Raw genomic sequence first — 22,470 nt, forward strand, 5'->3', positions numbered from 1 at the left:
AATAGTCATCTCACGACTTGACTACTGCAATGCCCTCCTGACAGGTCTCCCAGCCTGCGCAGTGAGACCACTTCAGATGATCCAAAACGCGGCGGCGCGCCTGGTCTACAACCAACCCAAAAGGGCACATGTTACCCCGCTGCTCATCCAGCTACACTGGCTACCTATGGCGGCCCGCATCAAATTCAAGGCTCTAACGCTTGCCTACAAAGTAGTCTCCGGTTCTGCTCCCACCTACTTGAATGCCCACATACAGACATACCTCCTCCAGACCGCTGCGCTCCTCAGATCTAACGACGCCTAGCTCTACCACCGTACGCTCAAGCCAATCCAAACTTTTCTCATCTGTTGTTCCTCGTTGGTGGAACACACTGCCAGCTCCTACAAGGGCAGAGACATCCTTCTCCATTTTCAGAAAACTCCTGAAGACCCAGCTCTTTAGAGAACATCTCCTCTCATAGCAACACTTACAACAAGTCTTACTGATCCTAGCACTCACCAGCCGTCTCAAACTGACAAGTAACTGTTAAAAACAGCACTCACTGATGCACTTATTCTTACTGTACTCTAATGTTTTTAAATTGTCCTCTAATGTTTTTAAATTGTCCTAAAATTGTTGAGAACTGCTCTAAAACTTAAACTGTTTACTATGTTGGCTAAAAAGCGTCAGCCAAATGTAATGTAATGTATTCTTAGTGCAGAAACATGTTGTGCCTTCATATTGAGGGCAAAGTCATGAATTTTATAGTGACAATATGTATGGTATTCCATAATTGAATCCATCTCATCTGAAGTCATTGAGGGTGAAACCCTCGGGCTAGTTTCTTGTATGTCTAGGGCTAGTTTCTTGTATGTCTAGTCCAGGGCTGAACGAGAACTCCAATGACAATCTCAATTGAAAAAAACAGTTTAATCCACGACTAGTTTAATGCACATACAGGAAACTGGCCCCTAATGTTAAGATTGTAAAGCGAATATACAGAAGATGTGTGCACAGACTCCAGGATGAGACTGAAATTGAAGATGTGTGCACAGACTCCAGGATGAGACTGGAGATGAAGATGAAGATGAGGTAAATATGAAGGAAGAAAGTTTTCAAATCAAGGATCTGAGACTTTTTCATATTTATTGAATATTTGGTGTGACTGAGGCCTCAACTGAGTGGCTTTCCTAACTAAACAACCCATGTTTACATTTGGAAGCATTAAGACATTCTACATTCTCATATCCACAGCTCAGTTATTTAACTGTTAAGTTTATATGTTTTTATAAAAGAAACTCCACTCATCAAAGCCATTTTGATATTGTGATTCCCTATCTCTAACAGTGTAATGATGGTCACTCTGATGTGCATATAGAGTGGATGCCCTCCTGCTGCTTGTGGATGAGTCATAGGAACAAGGTGAAGCAACAGTCTCCCATTATCATTCCTCACAGAAGAAGCCGTCTGGGACTCAGGACTTGCATGTTGGCTTCTAATTTGGCCCATGTTCACAAAGACAGGTCAAACTCATTTGTGTGGCTTGTTTGAATGTGGGAAGAGACATCCAGTGAACCTACTCTATGGAGGGATCAATCCAATTAGCACTTCTACGCCTAAGGTGCAGACGAGACGCCTGCAAAACCACTAAGCCAAAGTCATACCAATGACTTCTCTCATTATTCAGTCTACCACAAGACGTAAACCAATGACCTCTCTCCATCATTCAGTCTACCACGAGACGTAAACCAATTAGAAGAAGAGTTGTACATCAGTGAAGGCAATTATCCCACTTATTTGAACTGATGTTATGTGAGGATATATTGATTTTGTCAAGTTTCTAATCAGAATAATTTACCTGAGTGTGACAAAGATAACTTTACAGCCATGGCTCAAATAGGAGCAAAGTGAAGACCTGATCCTGATATGTTTTAAATATGTTGTAAATGTTGACTGCAAGACCACAAACAGAACAAATGCCTGCTGTTTTAAACCATGAAAGTCAGATTTTGAGTCATGCAGATGTTGAAGCAATAAGTTAAATTAAACAAGCACTTTTAAACATCTCATCAATATAATGATATATTTATTTTTTTAAAATAAACAAACAAACAAACAAGAGCCACTAGAGTTCTGGCAAATTATCTGGAAATGCAGCCGACCCACTAAAGTGATGTTTTCGAGAAAGCTGACTGTAGTCACTTTGCAGTGCACTGGGCTGAGAATGACTTTGTTTTGGCTGGATGGATGACTTATTTATGCTGCCCAAGACTCGGATGCTGGAGCCCTATAGTTCAGACCTGACAAGCACGGCTGAAAGTGGCACAGGTCAGGAGAGAATAAGTCCAGAGGACCGCTTACCTGGTGGCGATTATTTCCTCGTCAACTTCCACCTCATCACACAGCTCTGTGGGCCACCTCTCGCGCTCCCTGCAGGGGGTTCACGTACGCTTCCTCTCCATCTGAGTGACAGCAATGGCTCGCACCCACACACCGCTTCCACATCCCCACTCACCGAGCCCTTCCAACCGAGAGGAGCCTGGGTGAGGAGACAGCACTCCACAGCACAGCTGTCGTCAGTCTGAAGTCTAGATGCTCTGTGCAGAGAGGACACTCCACGCCACAGCTCGCGTAAGCCAGTCACAGATGTCCAGACCACACACCCCCACTTACACTCCCTCCCTCTCTCTCTCCCTCCTGCCTTGCCCTACACTACTCCCTCACTCCCTCTCTCTCTCTCCCTCCTGCCTTGCCCTACACTACTCCTTCACTCCCTCTCAAGTCAATTTGGACAAAAGCATTCCATAACCATCTCTCTCCCTCCCTCCCTCTCTCCCTTCCTCTGTATCAAAAGTCAAAAGTCAAAAGTCAAAGTCAGCTTTATTGTCAATTTCTTCACATGTTCCAGACATACAAAGAGATCGAAATTACGTTTCTCACTATCCCACGGTGAAGACAAGACATATTTTACCAATTTAAGTCCACAGACAAACATAACATTCAAGTAAACAAAAAAAGTAAGTAAATAAGTAAATAAGAGGGCACATATAATAATGAAAAAATAAGAGCAGCAAAATTTGGTTGAAATTGTGCATAGACAGTCAATAAAATACTAGTGCAAAGTCAGGCCAATAAAAGGCTTGGGTAGTTCTGTTTGACCTAAGTAAGAAAGAAAGTGGCATAGTGGTGCAAGTTATGTAAGAGCAGCAGAAGTGTTGTGTTTTCAGGACAACAACAACAAGTTGTAAAAGTGTACAAGTGTGCAAGTGGAGTAGTGCAGGCGGCCATTTGGGTCCAATGTCCAGGATGTTATGTAGCTGAGGGGGGGGGGGGGGAGAGGGGAGAGAGTTCAGCATCCTTACAGCTTGGTGTATGAAGCTGTTGGTGAGTCTGGTAGTGCTTGGAGGCGCAGGCTTCTGTACCTCTTCCCAGAGGGCAGTAGATCAAACAGATTGTGAGCGGGGTGACTTGCATCACTCACAATTTTGGTCGCCTTTGGGCTTGGGTGAGGTTGGTGGTGTAAATGTCCTTCAGAGAGGGGGAGTGAAGCACCAATAATCCTTCCAGCTGTGTTCACTATGCGCTGCAGGGCTTTCCTGTTGTATTCAGTGCAGCTTCATCCACAGCGATACAGCTGGAGAGGATGCTCTCAATGGTGCCTCGGTAGAATGTGGTCATGATGGCTGGTGGAGCACTTGCTCGCCTGAGTTTCCGCGAGGAAATACAGGCAGCTGAGCTCTCTTAAGCCAGTGATGCAGTGTTGGTGGTCCAGGAGAGGTCTTAAGCTGATGTGCACCCCCAGGAATTTGGTGCTGCTCGCTCTCTCCACCACAGCACCGTCGATGGTCAGTGGCAGGTGTTGGGTGTGACCTCTCCGAAGTCAACAACAATCTCTTTGGTCTTGCTGATGTTCAGCAGGAGGTTGTTGTCCCTGCACCACGGGTCAGATGGTCGACCTCCAACCTGTATTGAGTCTCGCCCTTGGTGATGAGACCCACCAGAGTTGTGTCAAGTCAGCAAATTTCACTATGTGATTGTTGCTGTAGGTTGCAGTGCAGTCATCGTCAGCAGGGTGAAGAGCAGCGGACTGAGCACGCAGCCTTGGGGGGCCCCTGTGCTCAGTGTGATGCTGCTTGAGGTATTGTTGCCAACACGTACTACTTGAGGCCTCTGACAGAGGAAGTCCAGTAGCCAGTTGCAGAGGTAGGTACTGAGTCCCAGTTTGTCAAGTTTGCAGATGAGTTGTTGTGGTATTATGGTGTTGAATGCAGAACTGAAGTCTATAAACAGCAATCTCACATATGAGTCTCTTTTTTCCAGGTGGGTGAGGGCTGGGTGGATCTCCATTTTGGGGTGGATCTGGGTGGATCAATCTCCATTTTGTCTTTCTTCTCCCTCTCCTCATCACTCTTTCTTTTTCTCTTACACACATATACACACACACACACACATACACACAAACACACACAAACAAAATAATTTATAACTGATTATTCATTTGGGCTTCATTACAGTAGTTATTTTTGTGTGTGTGCTGAACCGCATCCTGTGTGCGGTATCTCCACATGGCACAACTGATGCGCAGTGTGTGTGATACCAAGTGTCACGGCGAACGCCCCTTCTCGTCGTTGGTCGGCGGAACTAATTATCACTCTCCTGTGTGCACTCGAGCAGAACAAAGATGCAACATGGGAACATAGGGATGACCCTGTTTGAACATGGCAAAAACTGCAGTTACATGGTCATAACACTGATACGTTGTAGACAGCATAGTTGTCTCGGGTTTATCGGTCAGTGGAACACATTGTGTGGTCTCTTCTAATGGTCAAAGAACTCCGAGACATGCATTGCCTGAGGGTCTCATTACGCAGTAGATAGTGTGTTGTTGCCTGAGGGTCCCATTACACAGATGATAGTGTGTTGTTGTTCAATCTCTGTGACTGCAGACATGTTTGTGGCACTGGCGTGCTACCTTGTGTTTTAATGGTCTGCTGTGAGCTGTTTGTTTGTGTGTGTGTGTGTGTTTGCTTTCCTGCAGTCCCCCGTTCCATTTCAGAGATTTACTTGCCTCTTCTATTGTGCTCTTTCTACTCGTGCCTTTTATTGATTCATGGGAAAGAGAAGTAGCAATTGCACACCTTCCCAACCCTGGGAGATGGTACGTTGGATAGAGCAATTGTGAAATAATTTTTTTTATCGTTGGCGTGTATTCTTTTTTTAGAAACACAGACATTTATTATGTAATCTGTTAAATGTTAACTGGTGGTTTCAGTTATTTTCCAGGTAGCAGAGTAGGAAGTTTGTTAAATGTCACACAGTGCCTCTGGTTATAGATGGAGTCTACGCCTGTGACACTGTCACTGCCATCATCTTCCACACACATGCACACACACACACACGCACACGCACAAGAGAGACACACATATACACACACACATGCACAAACACACACACACACACACACACAGAGTACCTCTCACAGCAAAGGAAGACAAAAACATATATCCAATAACAACATCTATATTGTAAAAGCAGCAATTACCGCCCCTTCTGTTTAAAAATTCTAAAACAACAATGTTTTTTAATACTTCAAAATAACATTTGATAAATGAACCTTACATTTTAGCCATAGGTGTGTAGATTTGAACAAAATCTGGTTTGGTTCTTACAGGGGCTTTTACTGTCTGAAATGTCCAATTTTCTTTACCACGCTCGGAGTTCAGTGCTGGGCTTGTGGGTGCCTATTTCCACCCTTTCACATAGCACATCAACTGTTAGACCGAGAATTCTCATCGCAGTCAAAATTCCACTGGAGCTCCAAATGGATTTGACATGCAGCCTTACAACACTGTTTACAGCTCCTCGAGTCACGGTAAAATGTCATTTTTGGTATTTAGATGGTGTGGGTGCTTGTGTGTCTTTAGGAATCCGCCGTCTTGGTTTGTATAGAAATGAATATTAAGGGACACATACATGTAAGAGGGCATAAATAGGGGATGGACGGTAATAGGTGACATTCCGATATAATGCTTTTTTAAGCACCTAAAGCATTTTACATTGAAGGGGAAACCACACTAACCAACACTGTTGTATTTTAATGATAAGTATATAAAGTATAGCATTCAAAGTGTTCTACTACTGTTAATAAACTGATCAATATGCAAGAGGGGACATGCATGTGATATTTGGAGACAACTCCTCAAACATATATACATGTGATATTTGGAGATAACTCCGCAAACATGTGATATTTGGAGATAACTCTTTAAACATACATACATGGGATATTTTGGATGATAACTCCTCAAACATAAATATGATATTTGGAGATAACTCCTCAAACATAAATGTGATATTGTGGTGATTTTTTATAAAGCCTCCTGATAAGATATTCTGTAGTAGTGCTAAAAAGATGTTCTATACATTGGGCTACTGTGTGTCCTCTGTTTGGTGAAAGAGCAGGGGTAAATATAGCATATGTGAGGGGCCCAGAGGTTTACCTATAAGGAGATGAATGCATAGAAGAGACTGGACATACCTAGCAGTTGTTCAGCTCAGGACAAAGGTCCTTTGTAGAAATAGAATAACTACCTAGGCATATATGTATTACCAAAAAAGGCACGAAGGACATAGGAGCTCTATTCTATTCTGAGTGGTGAAAAACAAGTGATGCTACTGAAAAGAGGTATATAAGCTGTGTGAGACATGATGCTAGTAGTTGGCTTCGCGAACCCATACTCAATGTTGGATTAAAGCTACACCTTCTGCAGTATCCTGTTGCTTTGTCATAATTCTTCTGATTACGAATTAGTTAATTATAATTTAACACAACAATATTTGGAGAAAACTCCTCAAACATATATATATATATATATATATATATATATATATATATATATATATATATATATATATATATATATATGTATATGTGATGTTGGGAGATAACTCCTCAAACATAAATGTGATATTTGGAGATAACTCCTTAAACATGCAAGTGATGTTGGGAGATAACTCCCCAAACGTGATATTTGGAGATAACTCCTCAAACATGTGATATTTGGACAAGGCAGGCTCGTTTTTCTCTGAGTTAATCAAATTGAGTTGATAAAAAATGTAACAAAATCAAGTCTTCTTCTTGTATCTGGAGGGTCTACAGTTCACTCCGCTCCTCAGAATTCCTATCCACAAAACAGCATCACTTGGATCAGTTATACAGAAACATGACAAGCCTACACCAGGGAGAAAGGCTGTGTGTGTGTGTGTTTCTTTGTTTGTTTGTGTGTGTGTGTGTGTGTGTGTGACTGTCTGTTTGTGTGTGTTTAATCCTTAATATCGTCAAGCCCGTTATATGTGGAGAGCTCAAATATTGGTACAACATTAATGAAATACTGTATAGCATGTAGAGAAAAAATAATGATTGACACCAAATGCATACAAAAACAAGTTTATACTACCCTTAATGTCACACTTTTTTTTTTTTTTCCAAATCTATGGCCTTGTAGAAAGTCAATCAGAATTCAGTACAAACGTTTAATGGTTCAGTCATATTGAGAACATGTTTGCCTTCCACCCTACAAAGTTTAGGTTGCCTATGAATCATACTTTTCATTATATTAACGCCTAAACATTGTTTACCAGACAATGTGATTTTCAGGCTGTAAAATTAAAGTCATTTCAAGGGCTGAAATAATATGAAGACATTGGATTTGAACAGAAATATTTTTACAGGCCTTGGTTTTAGAACCCATTCTTGATATAGACAAGGTTTGAATAAAATCTGAGACGGTGCAGCAACAACCTTATCTGACTGGACACGGAATGACCCATATGCTGTTAGCTACCCAAACATACATGTGATGTATTGGGATATCACCTCAAACATAAATGATATATGCTGTTATCTCCTCAAACATACATGTGATGTATTGGGATATCACCTCCAACATAAATAGTATATATATATATATATATATGTTGTTATCTCCTCAAACATACACATGATGTATTGGGATATCATCTCAAACATAAATTATATATGTTGTTATCTCCTCAAACATACATGTGATGTATTGGGATATAACCTCAAACATAAATGTGATGTGTGGGGTTATCTGCTTGACACTGCTTGATCAGTGAGCTGAGAGGAGTTCTCCATCTGTGAGAGTTGAAAGGTGAGGTTCTCCATCTGTGAAAGTTGAAAGGTGAGGTTCTCCATCTGTGAGAGGTAAGGTTCTCCATCTGTGAGAGGTAAGGTTTTCCATCTGTGAGAGCTGAGGTTCTCCTTCTGTGAGAGGTGAGGTTCTTCATCTGAGAGAGATGAGGTTCTCCATCTGTGAGGGAGGAGATATCTATCTGTGTGGTAGGCTACTTACACTTTGGCAATCTTGGACAAAATGATGACTGTTTATAATATGCGTTGTATAATCTCCATTTTAAATGGTGACATTTAAAGAAGTAGTTTTAAAATGTTACTGAGCTACCTAAGTTGAAATCATCCATGCACTGAAATGTTAAAGTAATATTGTTTTTAATCTGCAAAAGGCTTCACATTTATACAGGACTTTTCTCATTTCTATATCCCCACTCCTCACTAATGTTCTGTGCCATTTGTGTTGGAGGCTCAACGGTGTTGAAAAGCTGTATCTTCAAATACCAAAAAAGGTTGGTTGTCGGAAGTGCTTCGTCACTGATATGTCTCTCAAAAGCAGGTGCTCTTTGGTTTCAAGGGAATACTTCTTGTCTTAAAAGAGTTGGTTTGACCAAAAAATTCCAAAGGCGCACCGCTTTTTATAGTTAAAAAGCCTTTAATTTAAGTGGGCTTACGCATTGCGACAAAACATGTCTTCATCAGAGCATGATGATGGTGTTGAAAAACTGCTCTAAGGTAGAGACAGGCCAAGAATAAAAAGCTTGAGAGATTAATCAGGCATACATGATTGATCCATATTTTGCATGAGCACTCTGGAATGTTATTTTTACCGAGATGGACTTCTTTGCTATATATAAAGAGGCGCCAAGCAGTGCTAAGTCAAGGCACATACCCTGCAATTTACAGAGGACATAATCTCCACTGGGCTGTGTGACATCTAACAGAGTCTGATCTCATCTCCCTCCTACACATGCTGGTCGAGCATGAAGCTTGCACATACTCAAAGGTAGAGGTGCTTTTGGGATCTTTTTCTAGTCCTCTCTGTGCGGTTACTCAACAAAGAGGCCAGGCTCCTTGCTTTTATAGCGGAGAGTCACCAAGGCCATACTGAAAGAGCACATTCAGGTGCATGACATTACCGTGCACCTCTATGAGTCTAAGGATGAAGCATGACCAAGAGCAGAAATCCAGCAAGTTTGTGACGGCTGCAAAACCAAACATTTACGGAATGGGGTGGCATAGAGCATGTGCTTGTTTGAGTCTGCTGTGTGTGTGTGTGTGCAGGTGGCATAGAGCATGTGTGGATGGGCGGTGTGTGTGTGAGTGTGTGCTGAAAGGCGAGACTTGATACAGGATGTAGTGAGAAAAGGGCGCGCTCAACTTCCAAACAGGGAACAATTTCGGGTTTGAGTTGTGGATGTGTTATTTTATTTTTTTTATAATGTAGGCCTAATGGAGAGCTACTGGCTCATGACGAGATATTCGCTGAATGTGACAGAAAATGTGAGTGAGTAAACTGTATCTCACAGTTTCTAAAAAAATCCTTGCAGTTCAGGAATGCAGTATTTTGGACAAGAAACTGTATTGTATTTCTGAAAAACTGCAATATTTTGTAGTATTGTTATTGTTTGTAAGGGACACTAAGCAAGCTCTCCTGCACAACCATATGCCTGAATGAATGCGGCCCCTTGAGCCTTAGCCTCTTTAAATTCAATCTGTGAACCCAAAAAACCAAAACTGTTTCCACACTTTCAAGCGTACCTGTACAGTAACTAAAGCTGCAACTCCTCTGGTCATTAATTTTCCTTTCACCCCACAAGAACAAGATAACCTTTACGTTGACAGCTTGCTACTTGTAAACATTTTGCTCGTGAATTCTATAGGCTAAATACAGTATAACAGAACAAAAGGTACAATGAGAAACGTTAATTAAACATTCTCACATTAACTGTCAAGACGTGTGAAAAACAGAATGAACTTTAATGGTGATGCTTCAAAGAAAAGAAAAAGTGTACTAATGATCTGGGCCTCTTCTGAACCACTTCTCTATAGGCTGTAAATTAGTAATATCTTGTATGTGATTGCTGTCCTGCTTGTATGTGATTGCTGTCCTGCATGAATGTGATTGCTGTTTACAGAGAAGGCACTTTACAGCCCAAGACAAATTTCCCCTCGAGGGACAATAAAGTTTATCTTAACTTATTATCTCATCTTATCTTATCTACCTCCTCCTATGGGATGACTGAAGGTAGAGGTTAAGACACTAATATGTCTGAAAGGTCTACTGGTAGAAGAAGAAGCAAAGTTCAAGTACAAGGACATTCCAAAATACTGAGAACAGGGTGGAACAAACAGGAGGTCAATGACAGAGGCACATTTTTACATCCAGTGACATTCAGTAAATCCAGTAACAAGGCCAAAATCTTAAACAGGCCAAATATCAAATGGCTTAGAGCTTACATGGTTAACCTCAGAGGTCAGCAGTGTCTATAGTCTGGCTTTCACCAGACCAAACTCAATCTTTTAAGATTGAACATTGGTCAGGGGAGTCCGCTATGTATTTTCTACTGCTCAAGAGGCGTGATCAACGGGCATACAGTAGTTCAAATGACTCTGTACGCAATTGGATAGTCATTCACCAATCTGACCAATGAACCGGGTGACATTTGCAGAGCGACGCGGAAACTCAGTAGGGATTAATAGCCAATAGCACACCAGGTGGATAAGCCAGCTTGTGATTGGTCCCAGCAAAATTGTAACGGAAGCAGCAGAAAAAGATGCACAGGTCTCCAGCCTGAGCTGCAGGGCGAAAAATAAATCACCGTCAGATCAGGCTGGGTTCACCCAGCCTACAGTGTCTATACACAAACAATGCCACTTTATTTAACATTTAAAAAGCCTATAGCTAACAGACAAACAATCGTCATGTCTTAGCGTTCAGGTGAGGCTGGGCACCACTGCAGTGGTATGGCTAATGCCAATGCTCCACACCACCAGGTCTATTTCACTGCACTGATGCCATGCTCTACACCACCAGGTCTATTTTACTGCACTGATGCCATGCTTTACACCACCAGGTCTATTTTACTGCACTGATGCCGTGCTCCACACCACCAGGTCTATTTTACTGCACTGATGCCGTGCTCCACACCACCAGGTCTATTTTACTGCACTGATGGCATGCTTTACACCACCAGGTCTAATTTACTGCACTGATGCTCTACATCAGAGGAGCGTTGAACTTCACAAATAAAGGTTTGCAACGTTTAAATAAACGTTTGCGAACGCTCACAAACAGTTTGAGGAGGTGGCTCTGCAAACCTACGGTGGAGCTGGATGTGAGCTGGACGAAGGGTTAGCTGGATGTTAGCATTACAACAGAACATTTATGAAGGGTTAGCTGGATGTTAGCATTACAACAGAACGTTTACGAAGGGTTAGCTGGATGTTAGCATTACAACAGAACGTTTACGTTCAAATGAAACTGTTTAGAGAAAACATGTTCGCCATGAACATTCATCACTGTTTGCCAAATTTGAACGCACCTCAGGTCTATCTCACATACCCCATAGCTTTTCTCAACTTGCATGGGGTAAACACACACACAAACACACACACACACACACACCACACACACACTCTATCTCCAAAAAAACCCCAACAACAACAAAAAAACAGATGGGCCATTTTCAGTAAGTTGTGGTTAGGAATGAATGACTTGATACTCTTCAAGCAATGGTCATTGGTCATCGGTACCACATCATTTGAATCTGTGTACACATACTGTGAACATGTGTATGCAGCTAAGGCTGTGCAGTTGTGCATGTGCATGTAGGCATCATGTAACTAATACCTGGGCCACACACTGCACCAGTATATGAGGTCACTGACAACAACATGGCATATTCATCTGTGGTTGTGATCTACAACCATCTGTGTGTGTGTGTGTGTGTGTGAGAGAGAGAGAGAGAGAGAGAGAGAGTGTGTGTGTGTGTGTGAGTGAGAGAGAGAGAGAGAGTGTGTGTGTGTGTGTGTGTGTGTATGTGTGTGCGTGTGTGTGTGTGTCTACATTAATACTCATCATGAGGCAGATGGGCCCAGCTCAAATACATCAACATTCAACAACAAGTCTCTGAGACCCTGACTTCGTTTGCTGCAACACCAGCAAACAATACAACACAGACTGGTTGGAACATTTCAGAGGTGTAACAAATACATCAGCATTTAGGTCTTCGTCGCTTACTTGAGTTCCCTTCTGTAACAGAGTTGAAAATAGCCTCACTTACATGAAGTGAATTCTTTCAAAATTATGATATTACATTGTTATTGTAATGTCTATTTTTATATACACTGGTTTTTACATGTTTAAAATGTTTTCATATGTCGTACCCATTCACATGAGTTTAAAACATGAGACATTGCGACTGCAATTGTATTTTCATTTCTACTTTGCATTTCAATATTTTGAGCATTTATGCTTTTCCTGCACTCCAGTCAGAACTAGTCTGCTGGAGGTAAGCTGTGCATAGAGAGTGCTCCGTGAATAATTTTGTGTTTTAATTATATAATAACATGTTTGTCTTCCACACTGGTTCAAATACGTATATACATAAGTTGTATTAATAGATAATTTCTGCAAGTAATGCTAGAGTGTTGTCTAAGATGGTATCTAATCGAGCTATTGTGGGCTACGCCTTTTGGGCAGCCAATGCTATGTTAGCTAGCTTTATGAAGAAAACACTTGCAATTTCTTGATTTCCTTTTACATTTATACTGTAGATTTGGGTATGCAGTCGTCAATCGTCTAATCTCAGTGGATTCTTTGTTTTATTTGTGAATGCAGGGAAATAAAAACTGTGAGAAGAGTTTGTGTGTTGAGCCTTACTTTATCATCACAATTGACACCTGCATAAGAGAGGGTCGTTACACTTCTGTAAACAAACTGATCACGTTTCTAGTTGATGAAAGTTAGTGAAGGTGATCTTGTTGGTGATCTCTGATTAATGCAGAAAATGTAAAATTCTGAAATAATATCCATAGCAAAATAGTATCTGCTAACATAACAAGTTGCTAGGTCAATTTGGCCTTCTGCTACTCTCAAAAGGCCACACAGCAAAAGCTAGACATCTAATTAAAAACAACCATACCTACTGTGAATTTAAAAATGTCAGCTGTATTTTGGTCTTGGTATGCTTCAGAGATTGCAGGGAAAGGCAATCGTTTGCTTCATCTCTGTTGGTCTGAACTAATGATAACTAGGTAGCGATCTGTGATATGACAAAAAAACAATTAAAAGAGAATGAATGAGTAGTTTCATTTTTATATTAAAACATAACAGGCAAGACTTGATACCAGGGTTGTACACAATTCAAATTGCAATTCTGCTTCCTGTTTGCTACCTCAATTGAAATGCAAGTGAAATTCAAGAATTGAATTGGAATTTAAGAGCCAGTTTCAAATCAATTCTGAATTTTTGTACAAGCCTGCTTGATACAGGACATAGTGAGAAGAGGCGACTCGACGTCCAAACAGGGAACAATTTCCAGTGTGAGTTGTGGATGTGTAATTATTTTTAAATTGTATATAATGTAGGCCTAATGGAGAGCTACTGGCTCATGACGAGATATTCGCTGAATGTGACAAAACGTTTTCTGGGTTAATAAACGTTTAAGATTGCTTACGGTTTAAGAGTGAGGGTAATGTGTCCTATAATAATCCGCTCATCAGGAACGGCGTAGCCTACAGTGGTGCAGAATATGTTTATTTCCTTTCCTAAAGTTCCTTTGGGAATCTCTGGGTGCATTTGTCTTTTTTTAAATGATAGCAGACGCAAAACACATAGACCTCTTTGACTTTTATATTGCATCATTTTAAACATACTTATTTGGGTTGATCTGATAGGCTACTGTGGGTCCTATCAATGTGCAAAATTTCAAGCTATGCATTTTGGCATATGCAGATTACATGTAGATGTTAACAACATTGATTTTTTTAAAGTCTTGGATGTGCCATGTTGTTCTTATTCGGCTAAAACCCCAAACTATTCCAATATTTATAATGTTGTTCAGCATGCATCGCGTCCAACTAGATCTGCGCAGTGCTGCATGATGTTGAATGAGCTTACTTCAAAACTGGAAGTGTGCGAGGCGCACATCGCCGCCACAGTGCATTCCTGAACATGACCAAAACACGTAATCAGCCTGGGACGTTCTTACGGCTCGGTAAAAGTTCTCAAACTGTGCAGAGGAAGCCGGCTAAAATTCAAAGGACACAGTAGAGGTAACGGCTAAGCTGTCATTTTCAATCGTTTTTAAGTCAATGTTCCCTCCTGTTGTTACGCAAAAGCAGCGTTGTAGCCTATGCATGTTGTGATTTTTGCAGGTTGTGCAGGCAATTGTGATTTGTTATTGCTATGTTCAAGTAAGCAGATCTAACGTAAGACAGTTGGGTGCGCGTGCGTACCGCTGTCTCGCTATCCGGCAAAAGATTCTTTGGGCGCCGCCATTGGCCGAATACCGGTGCCCATTGACTTACATTGAACACATGTAAACAAAACCTCAATTATGTCGTCAAACTAACGCAGCTGACTTATGACAACAACCATTCCACTTTGATACGAAAATACATTTTTGTACAACATTTATCCAACAAAAATTACAGAATTTGGATCAAGTAATGTGGAGAAATATCGATATTAAGATAATTGCCGCTGCGTGACGCCGAGTTAATGGCATTTCCCCTTGTCCATGAGTCACGTAAAACAGGTCACGTCGGTGGCCGTTATCCCTCACATGTCAGAGTAATGACATTCAAAAACGTACATTTATATTACATTACAATTTATAAAGGAACGAAATGTCAAAAGAATTAAGCAATATGTTAGCTGGATGACACGAATATTATAAGGAAAAACAAGATTTTTATCGTAATGTCCAGTGAAATTACATATGTTGTGGCGCTATTGCGCGGCACGGCCAGCAGATGACATCATTGCACTACAGCAACCAGGAACCAGCAATAAACCTAGACACTCGAGATTGTAGGGCCATTGTCAGCCACAACGCACCATCTGAAAATCTGAATTGTGAAGTAGACCTACTCCATAGTCACGTGTTCCTGTTCATTCATTCCATGTCAATAGAACAAACCAAATTAGAATAGGCTAGTAATGCAATACTACATACAATACATATGTATATGCATGGATATACTGTATGTGTGTGTGTGTGTGTGTGTGTATATATATATATATATATATATATATATATATATATATATATATATATATATGTTACACACACACAGAGAGAGAGAGAGCAATACAGAACAGGTTGTCGTTCTGAACTGAAGTTAGTGCTGCATGTAAACACACACTTGTCATGCTACATTTATATAAATGCACAAATAGGCTGACACCAGACATAATTTAACTGCATTTCTTACTTCCAGTAACTATATGCATGTGACAATAAACTTCCTTGTATCTTTGTAACAGCTGTGCTGCTACAACCTTGTTACTCTTTGATACAGTGGAATAAACCTATTAAGTGTACCAGTTAATTACTTACATGTACATATGACATGTATGTTGTGTCTTCGATGTCTTGGAACAGGTCTACTAATTCACTACATCAACTGTGTTGGTACACACTTATTGCTCTATGATACAGTGGCATAAGTACTAAGTACTTGGGCAATTCCATGGAAAAATATAGCTGCAAGCAGCAATGAGGGGGCCAAGCAGGCCAGATTTGTCATGTAAGTCAGTGCCATTGCATCAGACATATAGCCTTAAGCAGTCACAGCAAGTTCCATGCCATACAACCCAAGATTGGCTGAGTTACAAGGTCAAGTTTCACATCAAAACATAACTGATTTTGTGGGGCTGAACCAGGGCTGAGTGTCGCCGCCCCCTTACCCAGCCAACCCACCGCCGCAATCGCCCGTGCCCGTCCCACCCCGCCCCACTCTTGCACGCACGCTTTAGAACTCGCTGTCATCAGTTTCACATCAAAAATAAAAGATCGATTGAAATATTATCATGCTTGCTGTGATTTCAATGCCCCCATAGAGGTCAAAGGTCACCAAATTATTTGTGCATCATCAGGATGAACCAGACGGTTCTATGGGCTACCATTGACCTCCATTGCAGAATAATGCAGCAACTACAGGCCAAAATACATTTTTGCCAATTACAGAGCCCCCTAGAGGTCAAAGGTCACCAACTTTCTTGAGCGTCCTCCTGGTGGGTCCTGAGGACCATGTACTAAGTTTGGTTTTGATACATGAAAGCGTTGCTGAGATATGAGCTCACTTCCTGTTTGGCGGCTTCGCCGCAAATTTCGATTGGCTGTTACAGGCGAACGCTTCTGTCAATTGTACCAGAAAAAAAATACACTGATAAGGCATGGTCTGAAGATGGTCTCTGCCAATTTTGGTGAGGATCAGCTGAAATTTGTGACATGCGAATACTTATTCATGTTTTTGATTAAATCCAATATGGCGGCCGAATCAATTACGATGACATCACAAGTTGGCTTGGGTCGGCCTAAGGACTTCCAACAGTATTACCAGACACCACTAGTGCGTTTTAATTCTAAGCACAACAGCAGCTACAGGCCAGCTGATTGGCTGTTACGGGCGAACGGTAATACTTCCGAAGATGAAAAGTGATAACTTTTGTGAGGCTTGGTCTGAAGATGATCTGTGTAAAATTTGGTGGGAATCAGAGAAAGTATGTGACCCCTGATACATTTTAAGTGTTTTTGATGAAATCCAAAAATCCAAAATGGCGGAAAATCCATCATGGCGGAAATTGACGTCATAGGGTGCGTTGAACTCGGCTTGGTCCAAGGATTCCAACGATACCTCATTTTTGACAATCGGCCATACGGGTCAAAAGTTACGTGCGTGAACGCACGTCCAACTTTGGCCTGTTGGTGGCGCTAGAGTGCTTGAGGTGTCATCATCAAACTTCAAACTTGGTGACATTAATCATGGGACTGTCCCTAATCAGTGTGCCAAATTTAACAACTTTTCACCAGACGGTTCTATGGGCTGCCATAGACTCCCATTGCGGAAGCGTAATAATAATAAGAAAAGGTAGAAACACAATGGGTGCCTTCGCAGCTTCGCTGCTTGGCCCCCAATTACGTTTTTTCTAACATCCATAACGCTAATAAAATGTGATGGTATGGTATGATGTGAATGATTACATGAAATTTGAGCATTTGCTATTTTTGGCTGAAGAATGTACATGAGAAAAAATGCACAAAAAATGAATAGTAACATTCACATCATACAAATGCCAAGGCATTACACTGGCGTTATGGATGTGACAAAAAAGTCCATTTTCCGTGGAATTGCCCACTTACAATTACATATTACATTACATGTTGTGTCATTGGTGTCTTGGAACATGTCTGCCATTACCCTACATACTGTAGTACATGTATCAACTGTGTTATTTATTACTCTTTTGATACAGTGGAATAAACCCTTTCAAATAAAGTGTACCAGTTAAGTACTTACATGTACATATTATATCCTGTCAATGATGTCATGCATCCTGTAATTGATGTGTTGAAACATGTCTGCTGTTACACCACACAGTACATGTGAATTAGTAGACCTGTTCCAAGACATCGAAGACATAACATACATGTCATATGTACATGTAAGTAATTAATTGGTACACTTAATAGGTTTATTCCACTGTATCAAAGAGTAACAAGGTTGTAGCAGCACAGCTGTTACATGTACACTGAAGACAATGAGGCCTTGACTGGAGCTAAGAATGATTTGTATATCAAATGTTTCATGACCAGATTTACCCCATCCAGAAGGTCTCAGGTCAGCTCTTTGCCTCTGATGAAAATTTAGGCAAATTGGCAACATTTTGTAAAAGCACTCAGTATTACAATGTAACAACTATAGCCTATGTAGGTACCCACAAATACATAATGCAAGTACAATGATAGTACAGTACCTGATATAGTACATGTTGTTACACAGGTTGTACCACTGTACCTAATTAGGTAGGTACACTGTAACAGCGACACATTAAAATAAAGTGTTGCCGATTAATTTCCCCAGTAGTGGACAATAAAAACTTGTTGAACAGGTGTGCTGAGCTTTGTTTTTGGCTCTTCAAAGTGTTGTAAGTAAGGTGGTGTAAGCAGCCTATAGGCAGGTGGTGAGACAGGTCAAGAAATATGGTGCAGTGAAATTTTTTTTTTTATAAATGAAATATAAATATGTGCACTGTATATTACCTTATAAGAGCAGAATACATATGGCTATGAATAACAATGTCAGTTGATATTATTTTAAATGTTGGTGACACTACATTAATAAGGAGAATACCAATAATAAACAATAATGTGAATGCAATATCAATGGGCAATAAATGCAAATCAACAAATATAACATACAAACAATGACTCAGAACAGCCTAAGTGCATTGTGAACAAATATGTCTTTACACCCCTGTTGAAATCAACAAATATAACATACAAACAATGACTCAGAACAGCCTAAGTGCATGGTGAACAAATATGTCTTTACACCCCTGTTGACAGGTGCATGCAAAAACACAGAAAGCAGACAAGGATTTTGTTTTTATAACACATGTAATAAGCAATGAACATTTGAAGATGTATTGTTTTGTTCTTCTAACATCAATAGTAGTTGTTCAGAGGTTGTAACATAATGATAAATACATGCTGCCTGTCACATTATGAATATATACCCTGTCTTGTCTTGCACATCAGAAGCAGCAGCACTATGCTATTACATCGTTCACCGTAGGGACTAGTATGAGGGAGACTGAGTTGCCAATCTCTCTTAACAGGTCCTGCATCATATCTACAAATATCTGTTCTGCTCTGCACAAACATAAGCAGGGTATGATTTAGCGTGGCAGAGTGCTGATTGACAATAACATGGTTCCCTGCTGTGTTTGGTGGATTCCCATTGATGTTTGTGCATTTTGTTTGACTGTACATTTTATGTGTGGCATCTCATTCCTCAGTTGTCTAACATGTTTTCTGACGGCCACTGATTGCATTAGCAGCTGAAAGACCAACTTGTAACAAGGTCCCAATTGTGGATACACCCATTAACAGTCCTTGCGACCAATGACATCTGGATCAACTACAAACTTTTGATTGATTTTCAACAATGAACAATTAGTTCAGTGTAATATGTTCAGCTCTCTCCCCCATCTTAATAAGTCAACATTATATGATATGACCCTATTTTTACATTATAGCCTACATATGTTATAGCCTAACCCTTATCTATAGGTGACTGATGAGATTCATGTTAGCATATATTCATTGGCGCCACAATTAATTTTGGAGCTATTTCACTGTCGCAGACCCAGACGTGCTTGGTAGCCTAGTAGTCATAGGCCAACATGAGACTTAAGCCCCCGTGTCGTCATGACTTAGGTTAGCCTATGTTCTTACTGTTGTTATTATCTGTAGGACATATTGTCTGTGGAACACAATTGTAGGCTAGGCCTATATTTGATTTTCAGTAAGCTTATATATCAATGATAAAGCTTCTTTACTTTTTTGTTGTAATTATTTAGTTGTTTTTTTTTATCTATGTAGGCTATTTTTTTAATGTTACATTGTTATTTTGTTAATACATGGAATAACCGGAATTGAATCGAATTGACCGGACTGATCAACTACCGAGTTGAATTGAACATAGCCTCATGCAGACGCACACACACACGGAGAGAGAGAGAGACAGAGAGAGAGAGAGAACCACTTTGCGCTTACGCAAATAGGCTACGCTACCATGGCAAACTTTTACATCTGGAAAGAGCTCCTTGGTAACTATCCTGCTAGCTCAGGTCACGTCAACACTTGATCCCAGAAAGATTGTCTTCGACATGTTAGTTTTTTGAACATTTATTGTATCTAATGACATAGAAAACATAATGATTTGCATACACATACCGCACTATGCACAACTTTTATTCACTAGCGACTACAGCCTAAAACCGTCCAGGTTGAAGGGGGCTAATTACTCCATAGAATTACTCTCAGGTATTTTCTTAAAGTGACAGGCACTGAATTACACCTACTCATCACCAATGTGCACTCAATTGGACCTACACACCACATTAAAGATATGCCTAAGTGTTATAGGTTAAACGTCAATATGAGGCATTCAAATTACTAAATATGTTTAGCTACTATAGTAATTACTAGTAAAATGCTATACTTTAAAAAAATGCATTATTAAATAAATACACTCTATATGAATTCAAAAATATATGATAGAAACATATCACATAAGCTATCATTTTCAGTGTGTGTTTGTGTGTGGAGAGAGTCAAGCAGAATCTAGGATGTCCACTGTTGTGAATGATCCCACTACAGTATATATTACTGATGACGTCAGGGTGGTGGGGGCCCCAAAATCAAACACTTTTTTTTTTAAAGTATCGTATTAAAAGTATTGAAATCGCAATTCTTGACTTGGTATCAGAATCGACCCCCAAATTGTGTAAATCCCCCCTACATGAATAAAAATTTTGAAAAATGAATTTTAAGCCCTGAATTATTTGGGTAATCCATCTGATAAATTGTGTTTTTCTTTTTATACTTCGTACCTTTATAAATTAAAGTGTATCATGAAGGTACCTTTTTCAATGTCATTACTCTGACATTCAACATTAGTCGACCATAAATTTGGGCAATGGGCACATTGTTAGGGGTTGACACTTTGCATAAGATTTCTCCACATTACTTGATCCAAATTCTGTGATTTTTGTTGTATAAATGTTGTACAATTATGTAGTTTCGTATCAAAGTGGAATGGTTGTTTTCATAAGTCAGCGGCGTTAGTTTGAGCACATAATTGACGTTTTGTTTACATTTGTTTACACGGAAATCCATAAATAGCGGCGTCCAAAGAATCTTTTGCCGGATAGCGAGACAGCGGTCGCGTGCGTGCCTGTTTCATGATTCCACTTCGATTGTGAGACTGCAATCTGTCAAAAGGCTCAAGGAGGAAGAACTATGCTTACAGTCAACACCTTCTAGTTTGCATAAATCATCATCTCACTATGCACACGGTGCACAGGATTGGATAAATAAATACAATAAATAAAAAAACACATGAGAAAAACAAGACATATAGCAACAGTGACCACAATAACTTGCCTATATAACACGGTTATTTCTAAATTAACAAGCCAAGTTTGCTGTTTTTTTTTAATTAACAAGCCAAGTTTGCTGTTTTATTTTTTTTCAGGTAGAATGGCATCAAAGGAATCCAAGCCAAATCTTACCCATGCACAAGTGTCTGAGTTAGTTATACGTCTGTACGGCCTGACTGAGTCTGAGATCCGTCCACTTCCTAGTTACGATGACCAAAATGCCTATGTGTGTGTGAGCGATGGTGGGGAGTATGTGCTGAAGGTCATGAACTCTGGGGACAGCCAGAACCCCACTCTGCTGGAGCTACAGACCCACGCCATGAACTTCCTGCATTCGAAGGGACTTCCTGCCCAGACAGCCATTCCTACTAAGACTGGCCAGCTCATGAGTCTAGAGGAGATCGGTACAGTGTTCATCAATGAATCAGTACTTGATCAATCAGTCAGTGCCTAATCAAGTCAGTCGAAGGGCTCCTGGGTCTGTAAAGGACCGGAAAACTTTGTTGCATGTCAACATTCACTGTGTACAATTTTACTGCATGTGATTTGTGTTGGTCAAGCTTAAACAACTGACTTTCTTGGCAACATGTTAAACAAATGCCTTACTACCTGCTGATCACAGACTGTGGCTGCGGGCTTCAGAAGTACCTGGTGCGTTTGCTGACTTATTTGCCTGGTACAACTGTTGCCAAGATTCCTTCCTCCCCTAATATCCTTTACCAAGTAGGGAAAATGGCTGCCACCATGGACAAAGTCTTCCAGGAAGTAAGAATTGAATTAGGAATGTTTGTAATTTGTGTACAGCCATTTCATTGATTCAGCCATCCATTCATCCATCCATCAAATTCATTCATCATTCATCCATCCATCCATCCATCAATTCATTCATCCATCCATCAATTCATTCATGTTTTGTCATGCCATGCAGTGGTTCATTTGTGTATTGGAGTAATCGTGGCCTCCGTTATGAATGTGTCCTCAGATGGAGCACCCCAATCTGCATGTGCTTCAGAGAGAGAACTTCATCTGGAGTCTGTCCAGCATCCCTCTGCTGGAACAGTACCTGCCTGTGATGGACGGCGACCCCATGCAGGAGGTCGTCAGCAAGGTCATCGCACAGTACCAGGCACAGGTGATCCCCAAGATGTCGGCCTTCCG

General features: G+C 40.6%; 1 protein-coding gene across 1 annotated transcript; it reads left to right on the forward strand.

Annotated features, from left to right (window-relative positions):
* Positions 1-14,309: 14,309 nt before the first annotated feature.
* Positions 14,310-22,470, forward strand: hykk.2 (hydroxylysine kinase, tandem duplicate 2; the record flags this gene model as incomplete). Its single annotated transcript, XM_048253037.1, is given in 4 exon segments — positions 14,310-14,411; positions 21,408-21,716; positions 21,935-22,077; positions 22,295-22,470. Coding segments are annotated over 3 exon segments (623 nt in total), but the record flags the coding sequence as incomplete, so codon positions are not given.

This window comes from Alosa alosa, chromosome 9 (genome assembly GCF_017589495.1).
Source record: "Alosa alosa isolate M-15738 ecotype Scorff River chromosome 9, AALO_Geno_1.1, whole genome shotgun sequence".
Classification (NCBI taxonomy): domain Eukaryota; kingdom Metazoa; phylum Chordata; class Actinopteri; order Clupeiformes; family Clupeidae; genus Alosa; species Alosa alosa.